This window comes from Acartia tonsa, chromosome 9 (genome assembly GCF_053477335.1).
Source record: "Acartia tonsa isolate MP-2025a chromosome 9, ASM5347733v1, whole genome shotgun sequence".
In the NCBI taxonomy this organism is placed as follows: Eukaryota; Metazoa; Arthropoda; class Copepoda; order Calanoida; family Acartiidae; genus Acartia; species Acartia tonsa.
The window spans coordinates 33,076,672-33,103,958 of record NC_137268.1 but is presented as its reverse complement, the minus strand read 5'-3'; the positions used below and the strand labels follow the sequence as shown (position 1 = coordinate 33,103,958).

At 29.8% G+C, this 27,287-nt stretch overlaps 1 protein-coding gene across 5 annotated transcripts in view; it reads left to right on the top strand.

Moving 5' to 3' along the window:
• The window catches only part of LOC145328805 (uncharacterized), a 243,393-nt gene that overhangs the window by 142,662 nt on the left and 73,444 nt on the right, over positions 1–27,287 (top strand). For 4 of the 5 annotated variants that reach the window (XR_013882646.1, XR_013882645.1, XM_080172678.1 and 1 more), the window contains exon 9: positions 15,099–15,317. Coding sequence is in view for 2 of the 5 variants with exons in the window: in XM_080172678.1 (XP_080028804.1) it covers positions 15,099–15,317 (219 nt within the window). In the remaining 3 variants the exon portion in view is untranslated. Of the gene's footprint in view, positions 1–764; positions 885–15,098; positions 15,318–27,287 lie in introns of those variants that run through there. The other variant, XR_013882647.1, reaches the window with a different exon arrangement.

Below are 27,287 nucleotides of genomic sequence, written 5' to 3'. Positions count from 1 at the left end.
TTGCTACTTCAAATTGTAAATGGATTTGTGTACCTTTATACATAGCCTTGGGCAAAACTTTTTTTCATGTGTAAATGTCTGGAAAAGGTTTAGAAAATTGTCGCTTAACATTTTCATGGAAAAATCACGCCATATTTCGATTTTGAAGATTTTATATAAACATTATATAAAAAGGCTAAAGAAGGATTATATCAAATTTTGAATGCCTAAAACTTAAAAGTGTATTTTTTTATCATACAAAAAAATAAACATTTGAGATGCGGCGTTTAAAATTTGACTGTCAACAAATTCAAATTTCAATTAAAACATTTCCTAACCTTCTCAAATACAAAACAAACAAAGCATTTTTTCAGAGACAAAACATTTTTTATGCATTTTATGTAAATTCTAATTTATCCCTTTTTTCGTAGCGCAACTACTTTAAAATAGGAAATTGCCTATGTACAAGAAATTTTACTTATTGTCAATATTAAAGGTTGTATAAAGTACAGTAAGCTCTTTTTACTGTAAATATTATGGATTAATTTTCCCAGTTTAAATAATACTAGCGGGTCCCCCTTTAGCATCTAGGGGCTTTGTATTTAAAGGGGCTAGAAAAAAAGCTAAAAAAAACTATCCAAATGTGAAAATAAAATAGCCTGAAACCATAACATCACCTATGTGAAGCCTATCTAAAATAGAGACCTCAATCGTTTCTGTAGTTGTCGATAAATCTAATGCTTCAGACTAAAACATTACTAAAATTCTTTATACAATAGCATATTAAAAATTGTAAGCCTTAAAACTTTCCTACAGACCTACCAGACATCGCCGATCTAATAGTATCGGCGGGATTGCACAGTCAAAAACAGCGGCAAGACGGCAGCGGAGAAACAAACGAACCGGTAACGGTGCACGATTATTAATATAGCATGTTGCAACGTTAATAACAGCTTGTCGTAGCAATTAATTAAGTAGATAAACATTATACTAAAATTTAGATGGCATTTTGTTTAGGAAAAATGCATGATAAAAAGGCAAATAATACTGAAAATGATCAACACGTATTGAATTATTGACGTCACTATATAACAGATATAAATGACGTCAATGTTCGATACAGGTTGCTTAATAAGCATGATTTACTTTTCATACTATTGCATGAACTATTAGAATAATCTTGAACTGGTATTATGCCATAATTAATACGTCGTTTAGATTGTTATCCTGATTACAATTAAGATACCCCACCCCCCCCCCCCCCCCTCCCTCTTTCTTTCTCTCACCACTCGGTATTCTTTGACGCGGCATTGTCCTTGTTTATTCAAATGGGACGGTATATCAACATGCCATGCAAATGTTTCAGGAAGAAAATTATATTGGTACCCAAAGTTTTATAAACAAGAAACTTTAGATCCTTTAATTAAGTCTTTGTTGGTTTTAAAAGCTGTCAAATATCTTTTAGTAGAGAAGGAAAAACAATCATCTTTTAATTTATTACTTATCTTAGGATCAGGGGTCTTAGGGGACCATAGCGAAAAATTGTTGTATATCCCTACCCCAATGATTACAGACAAATTATCCCTTCTGTAAATTACAATAATTTGTTAAAAAATTTTGAAACCAAAATCACATGAAAGTTAACAAAGTTTTTAAACCAATACAAAAGATAATAGTATTATAAAACTTTGGGTACTAGTGCAATCAACAGTCTGATATCCCCTGAAGTCTTAGTCTGAAATCTTAGATGACGTTTTAGGATGGGAAAATATTATGGTCCAGATGAAACAAAGAGGACACTGCCTTTTATTTTGCATTAGCTAGGACCGCTTTCAAATATGCCATAAATTCTCGGAGGAATGTATTCAATGTCTAATTAAAGCATGGACTTTTAGAACTATATAAAATACATTTGGACATATTTCTAGTTGTCCATCTACTCTTTAATGGACGGGGGTTGTCTGTAGGTTTTTCTGGGGACTAATCTTTGCTTTGAAAGTGTATTTTTCTTTTCTTATATTCTTTACCTTTTTCTTGGTTACAATATTGATTTACAAATTCATCCCAATTAAAATTTTGTTTGTCCATCTTTACGAAAATTCATCTTGTTGCGCTTCTTATGGATGCTAGTATCCTTATTTTCAAAAAGCTTAAATACTCACTTTGATAACATTTAACTAACGGTTGTTCAGATTTCTAGATAATATATTAATAAAAAAGTAAAGGTAGATTTATTTGAGATTTGCTTCTACTAAACCTCAAATGGTTAAAAAAAATTTGTTCTATGAAATTAAAAATTAATCTTAATTTTAATCCATAAAAAATAGTTATTTAATAAAGAATCATAAAATGGGAGTTTTAATATTATACATTAAAGAACATGGTTTACATTTTAATAAAATAATGCCAATTATTCAAATAATAATAAAATATTTAATTTTTTTTAACAATAAAAAATTTAAACTTGAAATTCTAATGCAAATTAACCTAAAAACATCTCAATTAATATGAAAAGCGCATCCCAACTGTCTGATCATGTTGCAAAATCAAAGTTAACAACAAAGTTTCATAAAATATATTTTGGAATTAATATTTTTAATACCGACAATTTTCAGTAATAAATTTGATAAAAACATTTAATTTTCTTGAAGTTCTTTCATCTTTTTTTCATTTTTAAACGCAAAGCTTTTCTTCATTTATAAGTTGCCTGAACATATTGATTCTTACAACGATAAAGTATACCAATTAAGAATCAACAAGGAAAATATTATGGAGAGAGCATTAATGGATATATTCTTAGTTTGATATGGCACCAGATTTTCATGTTCTCTAATAAAGTGAAACACGCAACGTGCTAAAATAATAATTTTCCCTTTCATCCACTTTACCCCCATCCACTCCCCTTCTACTGGATGAACGAACACACCAATAAATGAGTTCCATGTTAGCAGGCTAAATTGACGACAATTTGACCCCTGTCATAATATCCACGTATAGTGTACATCCATTAGAGCATTAAAGCCAATGGCAATAATTATATGACTTACTATTTTTTAGGCAAACTTTAAAAAAACTTTTTAGAAAAGCCTTAATATCAAGCCATGATATATCTCTGCAAAGTAATTAATTTCTATTTAACTTATTATTGCAGCTTTGTTTTTGAAAATGTTTACATCCTTGTTTTAGTAGATTTCCAACAAGTTTTTAACATAAAAAATCAAATTAAGGAAAATAACATTGATGTAAGTAGAATTTTATCCTTAGACGTCTAATATTTTTTCATTTAAACTTATTCTTAAAATAACCTATAAAACATTTGAATATTTTTTTAATATTAAATCAAATGTTCTTTGACAACCCAGCAAAAAAAGGTTAATTTTTTTTTACATGAGCAAAAATAATTCAAAATTCACTGGCCTTACGTTTTATGGTCAGTTTTGATAAGGTTTTTTTTAGAAAGAGAAATTTTAAAATTTAATAACAAGGATGATTACGTTCATTATTGGATTTAAAAATTCTAAAAACTTTCAAATTAATCAAGACTACCTCTATGGCATTGAAGTTTAATTCAGACTTAACTGTAAATTACACTTTTTTTTATAAAAACAATTAAAAGATAAGTTTACATTCCATTATTTTTTCTTTTTTACTTTTTCAAACTCCACTGACCAACAGACGGACATCTTAAAGAGTGGCTGCACCCCAAGCAAAAAGAAGTGAGAAGTTGCTATTAAGCTTGATAATAATAACTAGGCGAGAAAATATGGGCAAAATCCTAGAAATGTTTTAATGGACAACTCTATGCATCCCCAAAATCCAGTATTTACATTTTATTATTTTACTTAACTTGTAAGGTTATTAACTTAATGTTCGAAAAAAATTTCAATGGTCAATTATAGATGAATAATGGCATTAATGGGCTACATTTAGCGACAAGTCGTTGATTAAACTAAATTTAAATGATTGTGAACATATTATCAAATGAGGTTTTTTATTACATTTTTACTGGAGCCTTATGTTGATGTAATAAAAACACAAATGTTTTATAGAAAAGTATCTTAAACGTGGAGGGTATTCACTGGAGAAATGGTTGATTTTCCCAAATATGGGTCTACTTGTTTTTGTGCTTAAAATATGGAAATTTTTGCCCAGATTATGATATTATGTCATGAATGTTTCATATTTTCAACTACGTAGATACACAGTGTACATGTACTAAGCTATTCATATAATAATTTGGTTTTAGCTTTAAAATGACCTTAAATCCTGAAAGAGGATAAATAATAGAGAGTAGACAATGGGCTATTTATTGCACTAGTCCCGAAAGATTTATAATAACGTTTCTTAATCGTTGGCTTTACAGCTTTTTTTTTATTAGTTGTTTAATCAAGTTGAGTATCCTAACATTTCAAACCCTAATTTTAATATACAGAATGGATGATATTGTGTATCATAATTGGAGATGTACATCAATTTATCGGCCATTGTCTTATCCCTTTAGATCCCTGAAAAATTACATTGCTTAAGATAAGATCAATAACTATTATCGCTTCAACAAAAAAAGAAACTTTAAAAAAGCGTATACATGCTTAATTTTGGTTAGGTTAGGTTAAGTAAAACAATCAAGTTAGACCCCTCCCCGCAGTGGCTAGAAACACATTTTTTTTGATTGTAGAAAAATTTAATTTTTTTTTCTCAACAAACTTACAGCATAAATACCTTATTACTTTTTTTATATAAAAATTATATATTTAGCTTCGCAATAAATGGACATAACTTTCCTTGTTTATATTTGGCCCAATAAAAAGCCTAAAAATTGACATGAAAAAAGTGAGTTTCAATGATATTTAATTACAGCGCACTGTGATCTTTAATTAGAATACAGAACACCAGGGCTCGGCAGCCGCGCGTTAGCCGCGACTAACCTCAAGTTTAAATTAGTTTGGATGCTTTAAAACGATTTTATGAAAAGAAGGATTACCATGTTTGGGTCAGGTTAAGACTTAAAAATTGTAAAGTAAAGAATGTAATGTAAAGAAAAAGTTGATTTCCCAGAGGCTTGTAATCTACAGAAATTGTGTGTATCATTATTCGGGATGTACTTTAATTTATCGGCCATTGTCTCATCCCTTTTGATCCCTGAGTTGGTGGATTTATATAACAAGAACAAAACAAGCAAAGTTGGGGGTTAGAATTTTTATGCAGATATAGAATGCTAACAATTGTGACAGGGTCGATAAAGAGAAAGACTACAATTTAAGATAGAAATAAACCTTTAACTTCTAAACTCAGAATTTTACGTCGTAATAATAATTTGTGCCATCATGTTTAATTCTAATGTATTGGAACCCTTTCTTACTTAAAAGTAAGTGGGTCTAATAAACACGTATCAATCTTTAAACGAGTAAGGAAAACGAACACCTGTAGAATTAATACTTCCATAATAAATGTGAAGCATTTAGCAGTTTAATGTCCAAAATAAGACCTGTTTTTTTGTGTTCTTTTCTTAGAGTCCCAACAACATTAATAATTAGATATTTTTAAAGATATATAAATGTTTCATAAAACGAACTTAAATAAGCTACATATTCTAAAACTAGAATATTAGTTTGCCCATAAAAAAAAGGTCTTAAAGCGTAATTTTAAAAAGGCTGAAAATTTATTGTTTATTGGCTCAAGGGAGGGAAGGAAATTGTACTGTTAAATATTCTGATCTTTAAAAAAAACTTATTTTTTTATCCAATTGGCTTAAATTGTGGACTTTTAAAGCTTTTGTTGGTTCCAACTAGAATTGTTTAAAGTATTCTATCCTAAAAAAAATCCTAATCTACCTAACCCACCTAACCCTTTTTTCCTTTTCCCCAAAATATTTACTATAAACCAGTGGTAAAATTCATGGAGGAGATACATGGGGAAATTCATAAAATGTCCTAAAAGTTTATTCATAATTAAAAGCAATATATAATGTTCTGTTATATTTCGTCAACGCATTAAGTTTATTTATAACTCAAAGATGTTTCATCACAACTACAATAATTTCAAATTTTGCTTCGCAGATTTTTTGCAAAATATTGGTAGATTTTTACTAAAACAATTAAGTCTCAAATCACTTTTTATTCTATTAAAGTTTTCGGGGCGATTCGTCGTATTTTTAAAATGGCTTTTTATAGGTTATTTTATGTTAGGTTAGGTTATATTGGGTTAGGTGATTGCCCCCACAGGGTTAGGTGAATAGCTCCGCAGGGTTAGAGCCCCCCGCAGGTGCTAGAAATAGGAGAAAAGCTACTGTGAAAAATACGAAGAATCGCCCCATAAGGTGCGATGTTCCGAAAGGGACTATACCCAAGTTTTCTGTTCTTTAAAAGATTGTTAATGGTGTTCTTCCAATGGACAAAACTTTCCTTGTTGCTTTTTGATTTAAGAAAATTTGTAAGTTTCGTAGGGACACAATTTAATATTATTTGCATAAGTGTTGCAAGAACAGATTTATAGCTAAATTATAAATTGGTGTGCGATTTCTTTCATACATATTGTTAAATCATTAGAACAGGATATAAGGAATTAGACACGACAAGATTAAGTAATCCCCAATGATGTTACATAAAATTACCTCTTCTGTAGATTACAATTAGTGGTAAAAACTTCTGAACACTCAACTTAAACCAATCAATTAACATTCAATATAAATTAGTGAGCTACCGAATAAGAAAACGTTGCTACAAAACTTTGGGGTCTATATAATAATCAACCCAATGCCACCTCTCTCACTGACTCATTAATTCAGTTATTATTGTGTCTATTTCCGAATATAAAACATTTACTGATTATGCGGAATAGATTAGACATCTCTAAATTACACAATTTTGCAAAAAAATAAATCTTTATTTTACAAGATAAAATCTAAATTATCACTTTAGTTAATAATTCATGTCATTATAAATGTTTAATTTAAACACCTAAGCTTATGTCGATTATGTCGTCGACTAAATGATCTTTAATGTTTGTTTGTCTGTCCGTGTAAATCTTAAGACCTTATGAACCTTAGGGTTTTGGAATCATGCAAGGTAATTATCTTCCTGGTTTTAAGCTATTTTCTCAGGATGTTACCACCTACCCATTCACATTCGCTGATTTGTTTGTTTAATTCAATATTATTTGGAGTGTTACCAAACAAATTCAGAGAGAGAGAGAGGACAATAGGCTTTTAGTTCCCAAAGTTTAGTTTTATAATAACGGTTCGCTGGTTTGAAAATTTGAGGATTTTAGTGAATTTTGAATTAAATAAGTTAAGTGTTCAAACGTTTCAAACACTAATTGTAATCTTCAAAAGTAGTAATTTTGTGTATCATCATTGGAGATGTGCATCAATTTAACGGTCACTGTCTTATCCCTTTAGATCCCTGAAACAAATTACAGATAATAGAGTAGCTACGCAACAAGATACTGCAGACAATTTAAATACTTTAATGCTCACTTTTCAAGCTTAGGAAGGGCTTGCAATTAAGAGGTGACCTTAATGGGAATTTTTCGTGGTTACATAGTGTTAAAAACACCATAAAACCTCGCCAAAGAGAGAGAGAGAAACACTCACAAAACCGAAAAACGCTTGTGATCAAAATTGTTTTTATCAAATCTTGATTTGGTTATACAAACCAGAAGTGTTCTAACTTTTTCACCAATAATGTAGATCTTCATAAGAAATAAACTTATCATAATTGGACGTGTGCAGTGGTTTAGTATTCGTTTAATGCTGTTATTGTATCAACATAAGAAAGTTATTATTAATTAAGTTTTCTTCGTTTAAATTTTTTTGTTTTGGTTATTAATATGGCCATGCAAGATTTCATAGTTGGGATAGTTACACGTTTTCAAAGTTAAAGAGACGTCCAAGGTGTTTACCCCTCCCGAACGAATTTGCAACCCAAATTATTTTGGAATTATTAAAAAAAAATTTATCATACCTCACCCCCCCCCCCTCCCACAAAAAAAAATACAAATTTGGACGTCCTTGATTTGTTATTGGGTCTGGCTCTTGATTTTTTGAAAAATACTGAAAGATAGGTTTTGTGATCCTCTCACTGGATATATTAAACCATGAAACATAGAGCCTAGTTATACAGATAAATAAATGGATAAAGAATACATGGATATTGTGACAGGGGGTATTTTATGTCATCAATTAAGGTTGCTAATATAGTCCTCAGTTATTGGTCTATAAGTTTCTTCATGTTTGGGAGTGAGGATGGGGGAAGAGGGGAGAAACAAATTATCAGGGTATGCGAGAATCTCTCCTACTATCCATGTATTCTATATCCATTCATACATACATACCTTCCTATGTTGTTAGTAGAAAAGCTTTCAATATGTACGAATGTCCTTCAGTACGGTGGGGCGGATAGCTTTGAGAGTAAATTTTGCAATAACAATCCTTTTAATTTTAAGCCTTTCCTGAAGACTCCTGAAACGACGAGGCAAGTTAATTAATTAGTATCTTTTACCACAAAATTTTGACTATTTAGGATTCTAAATTTATTTTATAATCTTTACACTTTAAATAATATTCTCTATAATTATCAATGTTTGTAAATCCTATTTTATAATATGGCTTTACTTTTTTAGATTTTGTCATCCTTGTTATACATATACACAATCTTTTGAGTAGCTACTTTTGCCATACATACAAATCAGACTTAAAACTATTTGAAAAAGAGCTTCAAGAGCGTTTCCAAGATCTAACCAGAATCAGCTATAGCGAAACGAATATGTATAAGTTCATCATTATATTTAAACTTACGAATTAGCCCCTAGCGTTCAGGGGCGTTGTATTCAAGGGGACTGAGAAGGGATAGAAAAATAGCTTAAAACCATCCTAATTCTTAAATCTGAAAAACCTTACTGCCTTATATCATGTATTGTCAAAAACTTGTGCCACATATAATTGTATCAAACGCAATATTAATATTACAATAAACAAAAAAAACTATGCTTTTACAAACACATTTTTGACGGAATTGTATAAACATAAGAGACTCTAAAATCTTTGTAAATTATAGGCTTTATTTTTGCTATGCGAAGTAGGAAGTAACAAGGATGACAACATCTATAAAAGCGAAAAGTCTAAAAGGACCAAGACCAAATTGTGTCAAAAATGAACCATGTAACGTCATAAAAATGACCGATTATCCATCTCTTTTTTAGGGGTTTCCTTTCCCACTTTTCCTCTCATCTCACTCTTTTTTATGACGTCACACGATCATTTGTGACATAATTGGGTTTTTGTCTTTAAAAGAGTGCACCTAAAGATTCTTGGATTATTATGTTGTGCTTAATAGTTTTATGAATCGCCATTTAAAATATTAAGTTAAAAGGGTAAATAATCTTCTATAAAATGGATGTAATTAAAAAAAGATGAAGTGATAATATACTTGTTAAACGTTCAATTAAATTATGCCTCATGATACAGGAATCCCCATAAATGATTTGAAGTCGCTAGTAAAACTGATAATGGATGGTTAGTAAGACAGACGTAAGACACATTACAAGTGTAGAGATGTTTTTTTTGTAAAAATAGAGTGCATTACTTAAAATTAGAAGTCACGGTTCAAAAGCGCCGCTTTTCATTCTGCAGTCTTCAAAGGTCAACTAAAAATGTACAACAACAAAAAACAGACTCTTTAAGGGTGATCTAAGTAGACATTTACTCAGAAATTAACCCATAATACCCATAAATACTGATTCCAATTTACAGGGATGACAAAGGGCTGGTAAGCGGTGTTTACTCACCCTTTCAATAATTGTATAGGGTGTCGTTTTATCCCCCAACCCCCTGAAAAAAATAAAAAGCTTGAGCGTCTCTGTGCCTTTCTGAAATAAAATTAACAACCGCATAGACAAAAATGGTAATTCCTGACTAAATCAAGAAAATTTGAAAATTTCCACTTTTTAAAATCTTTCTCGCCTGTATTCAACAAGAAAAATAATTGATATAATTAGAGCTTGGAATTTTGAATTTATTACTATATATAAATGTCATAAAACAATTAAGTCAGAATATTTCAATTTAAAACCACCCAAAAGTACTAAAACATATTTCATTTATCTCCCTTTAAAAAACAGGAATAAAACAAATGCAAAGGTGGAATAAATTAAAAAACAAAAAAGTCATATTGAAGTATCTACAATATTTTGGAAGCATTAATTGAGAAATCTAAGCTTTATGTATGTATTCCAACAGAAGCATACAAAAAATAATACACATATTGAAATAATTTTATGCTAGGATGATACTATCATAACCTGGGTTTGCCTTTGCATAAGCTGAAAATACCAACTAGAAGATCGATTTATATATAGAATGATGTAAAGAAAGAAATTGTAATACTAAGTTCGAAGAACATTATAAACGGCTATATAAGGGAATTGTGAAATCTAAGACTTATAGAGCACTATCACAAAAGTAAAATAGTTCTAAACACCTAAAAATTAAGCATGCAAATAAAAATCTTTGTTCTCAAAGCCCAAAATGTAGAAATTTAAGAACCATAGAACACCATCACATTAGTAAAGAAATCTCTTAACTTTTATAGCATAGTTTCGAACACCTAATAAGATGGCATATACGGGGATTAAGATCTTTGTTCTTAACTTTTAAAATATAGATGTAATGTAATGGAATTGCGAAATCTAAGAACCATAGAACACCATCGCATTAGTAAAGAAATCTCTTAATTTTGAAATCGTGTGCCTGTAATAGATGTTGGATAGATATAAATGTTAAACTAGATGAGAACCATAAATAATAGCCATACAAACTTCATAAAGGATGTGTATTCGTTTCCGTTAGAAATAACAAACAAAACAATAGTTTATACATATATTTGGATTTCCTGTTTAAACTTAAAATAAGTAAAAAAGACATTTTTTGCATTATCTAAGAGTAGCTACGATATTTTAAAGACTAAAGTCTTCGTGAAAAATGTATTATTTGCTAAAAGAATTGATTTCGTTCTTAAAACATTGACAGTGATGATTCCTAAATTCGCTTACCTATTTTTAAAACTCCACTTTAGCTAGATATCTCTTTTCAAGAGAAAAAAAAGAGAATAGTCCCTTTCGTAACATCGCCCCATAAGGGCGATTCGTCGAATTTTTAAAATGGCTTCTTTAGGTTATTTTAGGTTAGGTTAGGTTATATTGGGTTAGGTGATTGCCCAAAGGGTTAGGTAATTGGCCCCGCAGGGTTAGAGCCCCCCGCAGGGGCTAGAAATAGTAGAAAATCTACTGTGAAAAATAAGAAGAATCGCCCCAGAAGGTGCAATGTTACGAAAGGGACTATACCCGAAAAAAATTATGAAGAATAAAAGTTTCAACTTCGTAGGGTATTTCTATCTATAAAAAAGAAATAAATTTTAGTCAGCGGGTTTGAATAACCTATACTATGTACCACATTACTACATAAAACACCAAAGCAGTATATACTTGTAGTAGCAAATTATATACTGTATATTATGTTCATAAATATTATACATGCATAATAGAGAAACTATGAAATGGGTCATACTTGAGTATAGAAACCAGGCCCTAATACGTCAAACTCTGTGGATCCTCCTATATAGAGATACATAATTAATCATATCAAATTCAATGGATCCTCCTAAACAAAGGTACATAACAAATCATGACAAACTCTGTGGGTTCTCTAAAAAACAGAGATACATAATTCACCATGACAAACTCTATGGATTCTCTAAAACAGAGACATAATCCACCATATATAACTCTGTGGATCCTCTAGTACAGAGATACATAATTCGCCATATCAAATTCTGTGGATCCTCTAATATAGAGATGAATAACTAATCATGTCAAACTCTATGGATCCTCTAAAACAGAGACATAATTCACCATATCTAACTCTATGGATCCTCTAATACAGAGATACATAATTCACCATATCCAATTCTGTGGATCCTCTAATATAGAGATGAATAACAAATCATGTCAAACTCTATGGATCCTCTAAAACAGAGACATAATTCACCATATCTAACTCTGTGGATCCTCTAGTACAGAGATACATAATTCACCAAATCCAATTCTGTGGATCCTCTAATATAGAGATGAATAACTAATCATATCAAACTCTATGGATCCTCTAAAACAGAGACATAATTCACCATATCTAACTCTGTGGATCCTCTAGTACAGAGATACATAATTCACCATATCCAATTCTGTGGATCCTCTAATATAGAGATGAATAACTAATCATGTCAAACTCTATGGATCCTCTAAAACAGAGACATAATTCACCATACCAAACTCTATGGATTCTCTAAAACAGAGATACATAATTGTATACATTACTCTAAATTTATCTTGTTCTACTCTATTAAGCTAATCTATGCTATACATAAAGGGTTATTTCCACAGTTATACTTTACTTATTCAATAAGGATAGAATTGCAATGCTTATTATATAGTGACAAATATAGGACATATATATTTTGATTTTAATCCACTTGAATTATTAAAAGGCAAATTATATATTGAAGTTAGTTAAAAGCAGGGAAGGAGGGGACATTGGAATGTTTATTATACTAGTCCCCAAAGTTGTATTATAACGTATTCCTATTCATTGGCTGAACAACTTTGGGGACTTTAAATAATTTTGATTGGTTGGTTCATTAAGTTGAGTGTACAAATGTTTCAGCCACTAGATGTAATCTACAGAACATTATTTTTTTGTGTTTCATAATTGGAGATGTACATCCATTTATCGGCCATTGCCTTATCCCTTTAGATCCCTGCCTTAAGCAACAGACTTTAAAATACAAGCCAAAATAGTAAAGTATTCTTATGTTCATCCTATTCCCAATCTTGCTAAATGGAAGAAAAATGGTTATTAGCTTTTTGCTCATCGAAAAACAATTTGTAATAATGTCTTGGAATGGAAAAAAAGTTATTAGCTTCTTGTAGGAAGATTTGGTTTGAATTTAAGAATGAAAAATTATAATATTTGGATACAACTGAAGATTTCTTCAATACATTTTTAGTGAGATTTTCTTTTTCCAAAAATGTTTAGGCTTCTATAAAATACAATTTTCCATTGACCAATCTCTGTAATCCTATTTATTAAAGTAGTAATTGTTTTTGTTAGTAATTCATATAGCGCTTTATAAAGCTTCTTAAAGTAAGTTTTTAGGCTATTTCCTGCCCTCTCCTTACTAAAACACAAGTACTAGTGGCACAAACGCTTATTCTCTTAAGAAAGCACTTTTTCTGTGACAAAACTCAGATTATTATATTAGCCATTTAAGATATCTTTAAAACTCTTCTAATAGTAAGACAAATAAAAAAAAAGTAGGCCTACCAACCTACATATATGGTAGCTGGCAAATACTGTAAGGTAGGCACACCTAATAGGATCTAGGTATACATGAATATTTGATTCCAGCTAACTTACAAAATTTGGGCAAGAGTAATTATGGTCAAAAAGTTGATTAGATGGTCAAAAATTCTTAGGTCAAAATAATGTCAACGCATGACTTCACAAGTCAATATCTTTTTCTGGTGTCCCTACAGTACAGTCAAAAGCTATTGGGTTTAAGTAGCGGACCTACTCAACATGTCATCAATTACAATCAATGTTTTATCTGTACGCCAATAATACTTTTTATTAACTTCTAATTGCTCATCTTTATTTTGAAAAATCCTAATTCCTGTTATTACAAATTGCAATTATATCTGGTTCATATTCTGGTAGAAAAATTGCAGAATTTTAAAGTTGTTTTACATGAACATCTAAAAAACATCTTATTCAATAATTTTCACCGATTGCTTTTGGATCAAAGTATAAACATTAAAATAGAAGTATACTAAAGCGCAAATGTAGTCATTGTATATAGGTACACAATCAAGAGATAGCGTAAAGTTGCATCAAAAAAATTATGTCATAATATAAAATAACAGATAAGAAGCCAGTGTAAATACCATTGGTCAATTACAGTGTATACTGGCCTCTCATTGATCAACTTTATTGTATGACATCATAATTAAAGATTTCTCTGAATCATTTACAAATATTTACTATATTCTTTTAAAAGCGAAGCTTTTCTATAATTAGGGTTGGTCCGTCCGTCCGTACATCTGTCCGTAACGGATAGCTTTTTTTCGTAAATTTAGGCATGTTAGAATTGTCCTATCGATTTCAAATTTTGCATGGTGATTCCTTTAATAGTTAGGTACGATTAAGAAAGCGTAGCAACTCTATAATCATCACCAAAATGTCCGTACGTCCATTTGAAACATGTTGATTATTTTACTTTATTAACAACAAATTTTTATGTGATCTAATCATCCGATATATCTGATTTTTGGTATATTGATTCCTGGGACAACAAAGTATAACGTAATAAGTGAAGCAACTCTATAATCAAGTCCTAAAAATGTAAGTATGTCCATAAACATTATCCTGAATTAAGCAGTTTTTCAACAAATTTACTTACAATTTTGCTTTCACTCTTATACATTTATATTATGATTATTCAGTTCTGACACTATACAAGTGATAATGTCTGTTTGTCCTACCGTTTTAGTGCTTCGCTTTTATGGATGTTGTCATCCTTGTTTTTAATTAAAACGTTGAGATATTCACTATTTGTACTTGTTTTAAAATGATTAAAACAGATTAAATTTTAATTTTACTTGCAAATAGATACAAATCAGTTTAATTTTACAACATATTTATTCCAATTTAGATCATTATTACTTTTTTCTACTTGAAACTGTAGCCTTAATATCAGATGTAATCAAATCTGATATAATGTAATGAAAAATGTCAAGATACGCAAAATTAACATTCACAGATATCTTATCAGTGTATTTGCATTTTAGGAAATATTAAAATCAAAAAATATAAAAAAGGAGATATTTAACCAGAGAAATAATTTAATAGTAATAGCCTAATACTTCATTTTAAAACTTTATGCATGGCTTATATAATGTTTTTAACCCAATTAATGTAATTGATATTGGTATACATTAGGTAATCTAAAACAAATAACAAAATAATATGTATCATATCTATATTTTAATGTATCACTATGTTATTATTTTAGAGTGTGACTGATTTCGGATCATCCTACAAGTCTGAGTCCTCTTTTATGAGTTCTCAGCAGCAGGAGACATCTTTTATGAGTTCTCAGAAGCAGGAGTCCTCTTTTATGAGCTCCCAAAAGCAAGAGTCTTCTTTTATGAGTTCCAAGCAACAGGAGAACTACTCTGCCTCCAAGCAGGAGTCTTTCTCATCCAGCTCTACTCTTAACAGAGCATTGGAGGTAGGATTATTTTTGTTTCTAGTATGGCTTTGTAACCAATTATTATCTGCTGGGTTAGAACTGGTTCTGGGTCATACTGAAAAATGATGTATTGTATCATTTTATAGACGATTTTCTACGAATAATAAAATGAAAAATCATAATTTGATACAAGTTTTGTTATGGTCTTTGGCTAATATAACTAGAATAATTCTTATAATTTTTCAATTTACTATATGTGGAAAGCTGTGTGTAACATGATGCAATAAATAACTATTATTACATCGATAACTTAATGTTAAGATTTTTAATTATTTTCAACACCGTGGAAGGATAAAATATTTAATACCAATACACTTATTTATAATATAATCTACTATTATTAAGTTATTCATGTCTTTTGATAATGGTATTAATGATGAATCATTGTATGATAACAATTTTCAATCCATTGTTTTTTGTACACATGTTTAAGATGGTAACTAAAGTGAGTAAGATGAAAAAGATATATAAAGATTGTAAAAGTTGTAAATTAAAAACATAAATTGTGTATGATAGCTAATGTAGTCTTGTAATGGGGACGTAATTTGTTCTTATTGGCTACCATTATTTAAATTATCTCAAGATAGGTCTGCACAATCATGCAGTGTGTAATAGATATGTCTAGTCAGTGCTTACAGAGCTGTAATCTTCAAACAATTTATATTCTTTCTAAGTATGAGTATTAGTGTGATTATGTTGGTTTATGGTGCTATAAAGAGGGATTATTCTCTCTATTAGGTCAGTTAAATCATAAACTAAAATATACATACAAGAGTATATTTATGAATCAAGCAATGATGAAAACTTGATATAAAATTAAGAAAACTTACTTCTTTTAAGATTGTGGTAGATGTGAATTTTAAGATTACATAATGCGCTTTTTAGAAACCAACTTGTAATAAACATCTTTTGAATTGGTTAACAATTTAACCAATAAATTAAAGTTGTCTTGAAGTATATGGCCTTTTGGTTCGTTTTAAATACTATATATTTAGTTAATTCATTGATATTATATGTACTTAACAATTTTTATTGTCATACATTTTAAACTTTTTTTCATAAGGATTCAAGGAAAGAAAAAAAGTCGTATTACCTTAAGTTAGAGAGTTAATTAATACGTCGTCTTTCATTGATATTAACCAGGAGCTTTCTACGCTTCCTTCACAGCTTTTGTTCTTTCCTTTCCCTTATCTAACTATCTATCTATCTCATCTGCCCATGCATTTTTCCAGGGAGTGAGGGGACATTTGGCTGTTTATTACACTACTCCCTAAAGTTTTATAAAATGGTTTTCTCATTAGATGACCTGACAATTTTAAGGACTTTTATTTGATTTGTTGGTTCATTAAATTAAGTGTCCTAACCCCTCAACCAATAATTGTAAACTACAGTAGGTGCAATTTTATGTATAATCATTTAATCGGCCATTGTCTTATCCCTCTAGATCCCTGGCATTATTCCCTTTCTTTAGAAGTCTGTTTCTTTTGTGCTTTTTACAGGAAATAGGATTAAAAGACTTTAAAACAACATATGAACCCCCTAAAATAAACACTCACCCTTAATTCCCTAAATATCTATCTAACAATAATTATAATTTAATGCTTAAGAAAATTTACAAAAAAAATCTCTTGAAGATATAATAAAAGGAATTTTAAAATATGATTTGTCATTCTTTTCATTCTATTTCATACAAGGAAAAATAATTTTTGGCAGATTGATGGGGTTTTACTAAGTACATATTCACAAGAGGGGAAGTAGGCTTTAATGCTTGAGGGTAAAAAGATAGATAGATATATCTACAGAGGCTGTCATTATATGTATATACACTGTCAGTATAGCTAAGGCTAGCCGGGCGGTCAGAGCATAGAATCATACCTTAACACTCAGCCCTCCATAAAAGAGGGAGTTCAAAGTTCAAAGGTAGAAAGGCAAAGAAATTAAGTGAAAAAAGGGAAGCAAGAGGGCTGTGTGAAACATTGTGTAGACAAATATAAAGAAAGGCTGTTTAAGCCTGTTATAGCTATACAGCTGGGAATATATATATATTATATACATATAATACATATGAAAATAAGCCCCCCTAAAGATCTGAAATGCCCCAATTCCTAGTCTTGTGAACAGAAAACGATGAGATAATCCTAAATGACTGCGCACATAAACAAACCTTTTGTTGTTGTTGTCGTATTAAAATATTTCTGAGCAGACAGATAGTTAGATATCCTGTTATTAATCCAGGAATATTGTTTTGTGAAATTTTATTTGTGTAAAATGATATCTGGACAACAGAAACAAAGATGAAATAACTCAGAAATCAAGAATGCAACAATTTCAACTGTGAATCCTCAAAAATCTAACTAAATACAAAAGGAAAAAAGAATTACTCGGTAACAGCTGAAAAAATATCTGATTTACATATTTTTTAACAGGAAACGCATTGCTCATTATTATAAATATCCTTATAATAAAGTAACAGGATGTGTGTTTGTCTGTTTGTCTGTACCGAAGGTTCTCGCTAACCGCTGAACCGATCGGGTTCTCCTTAACAAGGTAGCTTCTCCCGGGAAGTTATATAACTATTTTGGGGGAGGGTACCACCACCATCCCAAGAGAAATCACAAAAAAATCATTTGAAGTGCCACTAGAGGCCTCTAAAGTATAGGTATTACAAAAAGGAATAAACATAAGTTAATAACAGATAAATAAATTTGTATAGTTTAAGCATAATTAAATTTTATCATTTATATTTGTAGAAAGTACTATCTTTTATTAATCCAAATAATCCTTCTATTTTTTTCGGATTATTAAAATAAATATTTTACATAAAAGTTATAGGATGTCTGTCTGTCTTTTGTGTTTCTTTCTGTAGCTTAGAATCTTGCTAACCACTGATTCCATGGTTCTCCTCCTTTACAGTGAATCTTTGTATAGGTGCAGGAAAGGTTTAACCCATTTAGGGGGAGTTTGCCTCCCATGAGAAATCTAACCTAGAAAATATACCCTCCTATAAGTTTTTTTTTACTTTTTCTTTCTAGAGCTAAAAAATACTACCCCCACTCTACTTCCCCCAAGAACCCCTAAAGACCTTAAGGTCAAACCGCTAGAGGTCAAATAGAGAAATCTATTATTTGAAGAAGTATAAATATTGTTGTAAATGGCTTATCTAATAATTGTGAAGCTTGTCACTTAATGACCTAATTTTAGTGTCTTTTCAAAACAGTAATTAAAAAATTTTTTTATTGCATAAATAACATAAAATGATATCAAATGTAATGTTTAAGAAAAAATGTTTTTCCAAAGGTAGGATATTGCTCTTGAAGAAAAACCTATTTTGCCATTTACAACTGCAACTGACTGTCCATATATTTACAGCTGTACATATGATGTGTTTTAGCTGAATAGATCGGGTATACAATATACATTGAATATTACTGTGAATTAGTGTTGTCTTTTACCAAGAGAATTCTTTTTTTTTTTATAATGTTAACAGTTTCAATAAAGTAAAAACCTTAAAGTATCTCTCTTTGACTTATATATTATATCTATTATATCAATTGAGTGCTCAAATCATGGGAACCGTATCCATGAGTCCTGGGAAGGTAATAGGCCATTGTATTTGAAATATCTCTCTCCTCTAGAATCAAGGGGAGTAGCCAATAGTTATATACGCTAAAGAATTGAGAAAACACACACAATTAAACTGCTAAATATTTTGTTATGCAAAGATAAGCTAGATTATATAAACACTTTAACTAATAAAGATAGCAGTAAAAAAGTGTGAGGTAATTTTATCCTTATACTTTTTCTACCTAATAGTCAGGTCAATTACAATTTAAACAAGGATGTTTAAATCCATTATTAGAAGACCTTAAAGATATTGAATTAAGTTTACATAAATGACAAGAAAAGCCAGACAGTTCATGGATAAAGTAACTTAGATACAGATTTGACGGACAGTCTGACATATTAAATTATAGAGCAGTGTTACTAATAAAAAAAGGTCATAAGGGATTTGCTAATGCATGAATCCGGGTCAAAAAATGGGAAAACATTTCTTACTTTGAATGAGATATTTTGTTTTGCTTTAATTTTGACACCTTTTTACATTGCTTTTTATTAATAAACATTAAAACTCTTCATAATGCCTATAAACAATTACGTCATACAATGCAAATGACCAAATATAGGCCAATACAAACCTAATTTACCAATAGCAGGTCAGTATACTTTTTAATTGACCGATGGTAGGCTAGTATGACGTCATATTTTGTAGGCACTATTAAAAGCTTCATTTACATTGTACATCTTCTAAGAAGTTTTTGGTTCAAGTCCTGGACTATGAAAGAGAAAGTTAAATTAATAATGCTAAGTCATTGGGAAATGTCTTTGCCCTGAAACAGGTATAAAATCTACATATTATTAAAGGAAATTAAAAATAAATAAAAAAGCAAACAACAATAAATTAATAAATGAAAACATAATTATTCTCCCCCCCTAAATTCTAAAGAAGTTTTTCTATTAAGATTAATCCATCTTTCATTGACCCATCATGTATCCCCAATTGCTTTACCTAAAAAAGTGCGAACATTCAAATTTTGCACAACCTATATCAGAGGAAAATATTCGCAAAGCAGAATTTCCATAAATCACGAGCAAACAAGAAGGACAACATCCATTAGTTTGCAAGATAAAAACTTGAAACATAATGCAAATGGCCATTAATTTTCTGATTTTAAAATTATAAGTAACGCAGAAATAACAAGATAATATTTGTATTAAACAAACAGTAAAGTATTATGCAGTATAAATGTGATATTTCTCAACAATTTGAAATTTTTAGTAGGAAAATCAGAAAATTGTTTAAAATGAGTAATTTTTATGTTTTTAAAAACAATAAAAAAAAAAGTAAGATACTTTAAACTGACATATTTTACATTTGTCAAACAAAGTCAAACATACACAGAAACGAAAGGAATGAATTTATAGAGTAGCTTCAAATCTTAACATAAATCTAGATAAATGATGTAAAAGTGTGAATTTTACAACGGATCATTTCAACTAAATAAAGTTATACGTTCTTTTCCCCAGAGAAAGAGGGGATATTGGGCTGTTTATTACAATAGTCCCCAACGTTTTCTTATTCGTTGACTTAACAACCTTGGGGACTTTTATCGAATTTTGATCGGTTGGTTCATTAAGTTGAGTGTACAAACGTTTCAACATTTAATTTCAATCTACAGAAGGGGTAATTTTGAGTATTATCGTTGGGGTATGTGCATCATTTTATCGGTCATTGTCTTATCCCTTTAGATCCCTGTGCTTTTTCAATGTAACAAATACTATTAGCGATTAAATTATAAAAATGGTACAATGTATGTCTGCTTATATGTCAGTCGGATAAAATCTTTTAAACGGCTTCATACTTGTTCTGGGCTGGCTTTAGACTCTTTTGTTGAAGGTTTATAAAAAAATATTTCTTGGAATATATATTTTTATCAACAAAATAGGTTCATTATGTAAGGGAAAAATATTAAAAATATATTTTTTTATAAGAAAAGTACATAGTGACATAAAGATAGGATTATATAAGAAAATTATATATACAGGAGAAAAAAATAGAAATATAATATGTAAGCTTAATAAGGATGGCAATATTGATAAGTAGCGAAAACAAAAAATATCAAACATCTATCTTTAAAAACATCTAAGATAATATAATTCTTGGAAGAAACAGTCTGACACCGTATGTTACAGATTAAATACTTTAGATGGTCAAGGATTTTCATGAAGTAGTAGATTTACTTAGAGCATTACTGTCAGACCATCGGACATTGTAAGTTATAAAGTAGCTGGTTTTAGGTAAAAAAAAACAACTGCTTATCTGTGATAACAGTTGAGATAACAAAAACAGACATACGGACAGACAACGAGAGTTATTGAGTAACTTTATTATCAAAATTATAAAAAGCTAATGTTATTGAATTTCTATTACGTTTTTTGAAAAACTTTTCCAATTCCAATTTGTACTAAGTAGGTTACTAGTTAATTCTTTATTATTTTATGACTTTCTTTAGAATTTTTATTAAGGTATTTTTCTTTTGCTATAGACAATTTTCTTTGAGTGAAATATTTGATTAAGAACTTTTTTTTATTTGCTTTCTTTGTAATAATCTTTTTGTAGATATAAATCATAGATTAAAATGGTACTGCTATTTATATAAAAGCATATACAGATCTTTCTTAGCCTTAATTAAACCTCAGATGTTTACATTTTTCTGTAATTGGCTAATAAAAGCAGAACTCTTTATCTCTTTGTACACCGTATCGCGGCCTCTAATAATGTAAAATGGCATTTGTGTTATAGACTATTCAATTACATGCTTAAGTCATGATTAAATATAATTTAAAGAAACTATTAAACATAGAATCCAAGGTTTGGGGGTAACGGGGTGTCCCCTTAAACTTTGAAACACCTCTTTTACTCCTTCAAAATTTTAAAAAAAAAAATTAAATTACCTCCCTCAAACATTTAAACCCCTTTTTTACCCCCCTAAAAGAAAGATTTTATTTTACATACAGACGGAAAAAGAAAGTTGTAGTGTAGAGTATTAATCAGGGGAATATTAGGAAGAAATTTTTAAAGCTTTCAATATAGTACCCAAGATATTTATATTCACTTTTCCTTATATAGAGACAAACAGACAAAGTAACTTAAAGAGAATATGCTTAATAGTCAGAGGAATCTCAACCGTCTATCATTAATGACAGCCGAGAAAATGAGTAATTTTATTCCGTTTTTTAAAGGTTTAGTCTAGTTTAAATCTACTACCTTAATTTAAGATTACTTCCTGCTTTTACAATTCCATGCATTTTAAAGCACACAGGGAGACAGAGCTATGACAATGAATGTTAAAATATTCTTCCTCCAAAATCTTGGACGAGTTTGCTTTTAATATTACAAAATTTTGGGGGTAAAAGGTTGTAGATTAAATAATCCATAATTGTCCTTCGATTCCCTGAACATAGATGATATATACTTGCAGGATTCTAAAATCTTTTTTTACCAGAAATAACAACAAAATGTAGTTTGCTTGGTATAGAAAATCTACTGTATTTTCAAATTAGAAAATTAATGCGGGAATTTTTATTTCAAGCTTTACTTTTATTTCCTCTCCTTTATTTCTCTAGTAGACCCGAATAAACTAGACATTTTAAGATTTTAAACAATTTTAGACATGTTTTTTTTTAAATATTTTTATTAGTAAGACTTATAAGTAAAATATAGCATCAAATCTACTGAATAATTTTGTATTGATTGAATGCCATTTGAATAAATGATTTTTTTCTATTATAAAAGGGCGCTTTTAGTACCTCTCTCTTTTCTTTCTAGTCTAGTGTCTAAAGTATGATGTGCAATCATTTCCGCGCAAGTGTTAAAAATTATTATAATCTTGTTTAATTGCTGGGATCTAAAGGGATAAGATATTGGCAGATTTATTGATGTACGATCCTAGTGATATTACACAAAATTACCCCTTTTGTACATTAAAAAGAGGGTTCCAGGACAAACGCAGGAGTGCCAAACCTCGGAGTGGATAAACGCAGGAGTGTTAAAATATTAACTTAATAAAGTATTTAAGTATACAGTTTAGGTTAGGTTAAGATATGAATATACAAATAAGCCCCCCACAGGGTTAGGCATTCAAAAACCAATGTGACAGTTTAAAATTGGTTATTTTAGGGCAAGTTTCCACTCCGACGTTTGGGACTCCTGCGTTTGTCCTAGGACAAAAAAGAGTCGTTGAAACAGTTGGACTCAACTACATAAACCACCCAATCAAAACTAATTAAAGTACCCAAAGTTGTTAAGCCGACAAATTAATAAACGATAACATAAAACTTTGGGGATTAGTGCAATAAATAGCTTAATATGCCCTCCTAACCTGGTTTGATTGTCATTATGGAAGAAACTGTAACCTTATTTATTTGCTAGTACACCTTTTTTCGAAAATGTGATCATATGCGGAAGGCAATGCACACCCAAAAGTAAAACTTTCCTCTAAATGTTTCAACAGATTTAACTAACTATGTAGATATATATTCTCTATGCCTTATTAGTTCTTTCTTTGCATTCAATAATGTATTCAATTTACATTGTTTTCAAAAAAGAGAACTTCAGTGAAAAAAAAACAATAATTTTAAAAATAATTATTTCCCAATAAATAGTTTTCAAAATATTGATATTGTAATATTTACAAATATAAAGATAAATAAGTTAAGCGGAATGGATGCATTCGCAGAGAGGGAGAGGACATTAGGCTATTTATTGCACTAGTCCCTAAAGTCTTAAAATAATATTTTCATATTCATTGGCTGAACAACCTTGGGGACTTTTAGTATATTTTGATTGGTTGGTTCATTTAGTTCAGGTTCCCAATGTTTCAACTTTAATTATAGAATTTGATTTAATTTATAGAAGGGGTAATTTTGTGTATCATGATTTGGATATAAAAATTTATCGACCATTGTCTTATACCTGATGTATTCAAGTTAATCGAATGCCTTTCTAAAGTCAAATTTATTTTATATTTGTATACTTTTAATTAAAGTGTCAAAAATATACCATAGTTGATTATTCATAATTTCCTTTATAAACAAAACTTGAAATTTGAAATTTCATTTTTATTCACAGAATTATGGATTAATTATACGTGTTAGTCGTATATGCATTAGTTTGAGAATTTTTGTATATTTTCTTTCTTAGTGACAAACATTTTTTTATCTCATTAAAAGATAAAATTTGCTAGGAAAAAATGTTATTTATAGAAATGAGCAATGCCGCGCTGTTTTCAGATCATTAAACCTGAACAAAATCTCTAGGAAAAAAAGAATAATTGCATAATTAACTTTATTAGTGGCGTGCAAATCAATGTATGGGATAGGGGGGTGGGGTCGATTTGTGAAAAAAGGGATATGCTGCCTTTTTTAAAGGGTCTCCCCCCTTGTTCACGCCCCTAAACTTAATTAGTCCTGAAATGTTTAATTATTATGCATTTTTCTTATATACATTCTTTCGTTTAAAAAAAAAACAATTTTGTATTACAAAGATCCTATAAAATGTGATTTTGTATTACAAAAATCTTGACTTACACCTTATATTTCGTCTAATTGAAATTGTTTTATCTGGAAAAAATTGGCTTATTTTATTTTTTTCTCTCAATACATTAAACTCAAGTCCTTGTTGCAGTCGGTCTGTTAATTTGTTAGTATGGTTTGACATAATTAAGCGCGATGCAAAAAAAAGTTATTGATAGCATCGTATTAAAGTCAGCTTTCCTCGGATATTAATATAGTAATTTTGGGGCTAAAAAACTGGTATAACTATGATTTTTATTTTAATATTCATGGAAAAATTTCTGTAATACGATGATGTACCTTATTTTTCAGTATGACTGAGAACTGGTTCTAATCCAGCGGATATTAATCGGTTTGAAGCCATACTGGAAAAGTTAAACAATTTTGCTTGAATATTATGGTTAATTTTGATTAACAATCTTATTTGTTGGTTACTGCTTAATGGGTCCTGGTCTGCTTTTTATAATTTATTCTCAATCCATATTGACCATATTAAAAGGCCTGAATAAAATAAGGTCTATACCTTTGTTATATAGATGAATGAAAATAAAACAACCTTGTTTCATTTTAAAGGATATATTTCCCCAAAACTGCTGAAAATTTTTCTTCGACTTTATGCTTTTAAAACAAGATTTTTTTAATGCTTTTTTTAATTCACAAAAACAAATGTGTTATTTTTTAGTTTGAAAAATTACTTTTCCTAAAGACTTTTTTTGGATTTTTTGGATGATTTTTACTGGTAAACTTATAAACCCCATAGTCCTTTATCAGCATTACCTTCCAATCAAAAATCTGTGGCAAGAATCGTAAAGTCATGTTTAACATGTAGATTTTTTGGGCACGTGGGTTCAGAATGGCAAGTTAGAATATAGCACAAGTAAATCTGTTTTATAACTTTTATCCTTTTTCTCTTTCCTCTCTTTCTTAATATCATTCTCTTTCTTTCTTTCCTTTTCTCTCTCTTTCTCTCTCTCTTTGTTTCTCTCTCTTTATCTCCTTCTCTTTATCTTTCTCTCTCTCCCGCCCTCCCTCTCTCTTTCTCTCTCTCTCTCTCTCTCTCTCTCTCTCTCTCTCTCTCTCTCTCTCTCTCTCTCTCTCTCTCTCTCTCTCTCTCTCTCTCTCTCTCTCTCTCTCTCTCTCTCTTTCTATTAATCTATCTATTTATCCATCTATCTTTCTATCTATATTATGATATATCTCTCTTTCTTCATCTTTTAATCCTTTTTATCCTTTTTTTCTGTTATTTTTTAGCATGGCTATTCCCACAAATGCGCTACATCATGCCGGCAAAAATTACGTATTCACAAGACAATAAGCGGACGGAGTAAAAAATCAATTTCAACATTAGCGCAAACTCATCGTTCGTAATAAAGCAAATAATAACATCCAGGCAGTTTTTGCATGCTCGCACATTGGCATAAAAACATATTTTTAGTGACGAAATAAAATATAAAAAGACAATTAAAAAACCATTCAATCAACAATTGTGTAATTTGTGTCAAGACTTGATTTAAATTTGGACTGAAATTATTTGACTTAATCATAAAGTAGCTATGATAATAAATATATTTCTAAAATCATTTTTACCCATTGCATTGTGATTCTAAAGGTCAAATTTTATCCTAACTAACTTTGAAAGATCCAATTTGATAATCTAAAATCAAACATTCATAATTCAAAAAAAAAATTTTCAGTTAATGAAATGCTAAGTTATTCAAAAAATAATCAGAATTAGCCATACTTCATTTCAGTAGCAGCTTCTCTTTAAATTAGTTAATCTGTAAGTCCAACTATAACGACAGCAAAATTTACTTTAGCTTTTCTATTTATTAGCGGATTTAAAAAGATCATATTCAGTTTGATAATCAGTTTCAGACAGCTTTCCGCGGATATCAAAATAAAAAATTACAAGATTAAAAACTGTTTTGTTAGACCTAAGCGGCCGAACCAGTTCCAATTCATCGGATATCAATCGGTTTCGAGGCCATCATGGAAAAGATGGTATTGTGCTACATTTGGGCACAGTTGCTCTTGTTTTTCTTTGATTAGTTCTCCTAGCTTGTAAGTTATAACAGGTTGATAAGTTCAACACCCATCAACAATTTTTCTATTATTCAATACCTTTTCTTTTCATATCATCATAATTTAGCGAAGCAAAAAATTATTAAAGGCAAACTAAATTTTAAAATGTTTTGATTGAAAGGACGTGTCATAATAATAACAGAAATTTTAAGTCATAAACTAAAAGTACATAATTAAGTGCTAAATAAACCTTTAATAGGAAAATTTTTGGTCTGAGACAAAGAATGATTGAATTTGATATATCTGGAAGTGCCTGTTAGTGAGCCAAGACTTTGTTAATAATATCTACTCACCTGACATGACAGAATATAAATTTTATTTGTATAATTGAGGCAAAGAGGTTTTAGATTTCAAACTTTTATTGAGCAGGGGCTTTAAATTTCAGACATCTAAAACTGACGATAATACATTTGATTTAAATAGTAGCTTTGCTACTAACAACAACAAAAAAGCAAATGACTAATTTGAGTTGACAAATGACACATGTAATGAAAATGTATGCAAGAAAATGAAACAAAAATATTGGATCATGAAGGAAATGAGATGAAAGGTCTTTTTTTATAAAAAGCTTTATGGACAGTTTGTTAATGGTTAATCCACTTTCTCTAGTCAAAACATGCCTTTTACAATACATTATTAGTCTATAAAATTGCAAAAAAAACTTACTTTGTATTTTAGGCTAGATCCCAAATATAAAAACAAATTCAAGGCTGTTTGAGCTTTAACAATATCGTT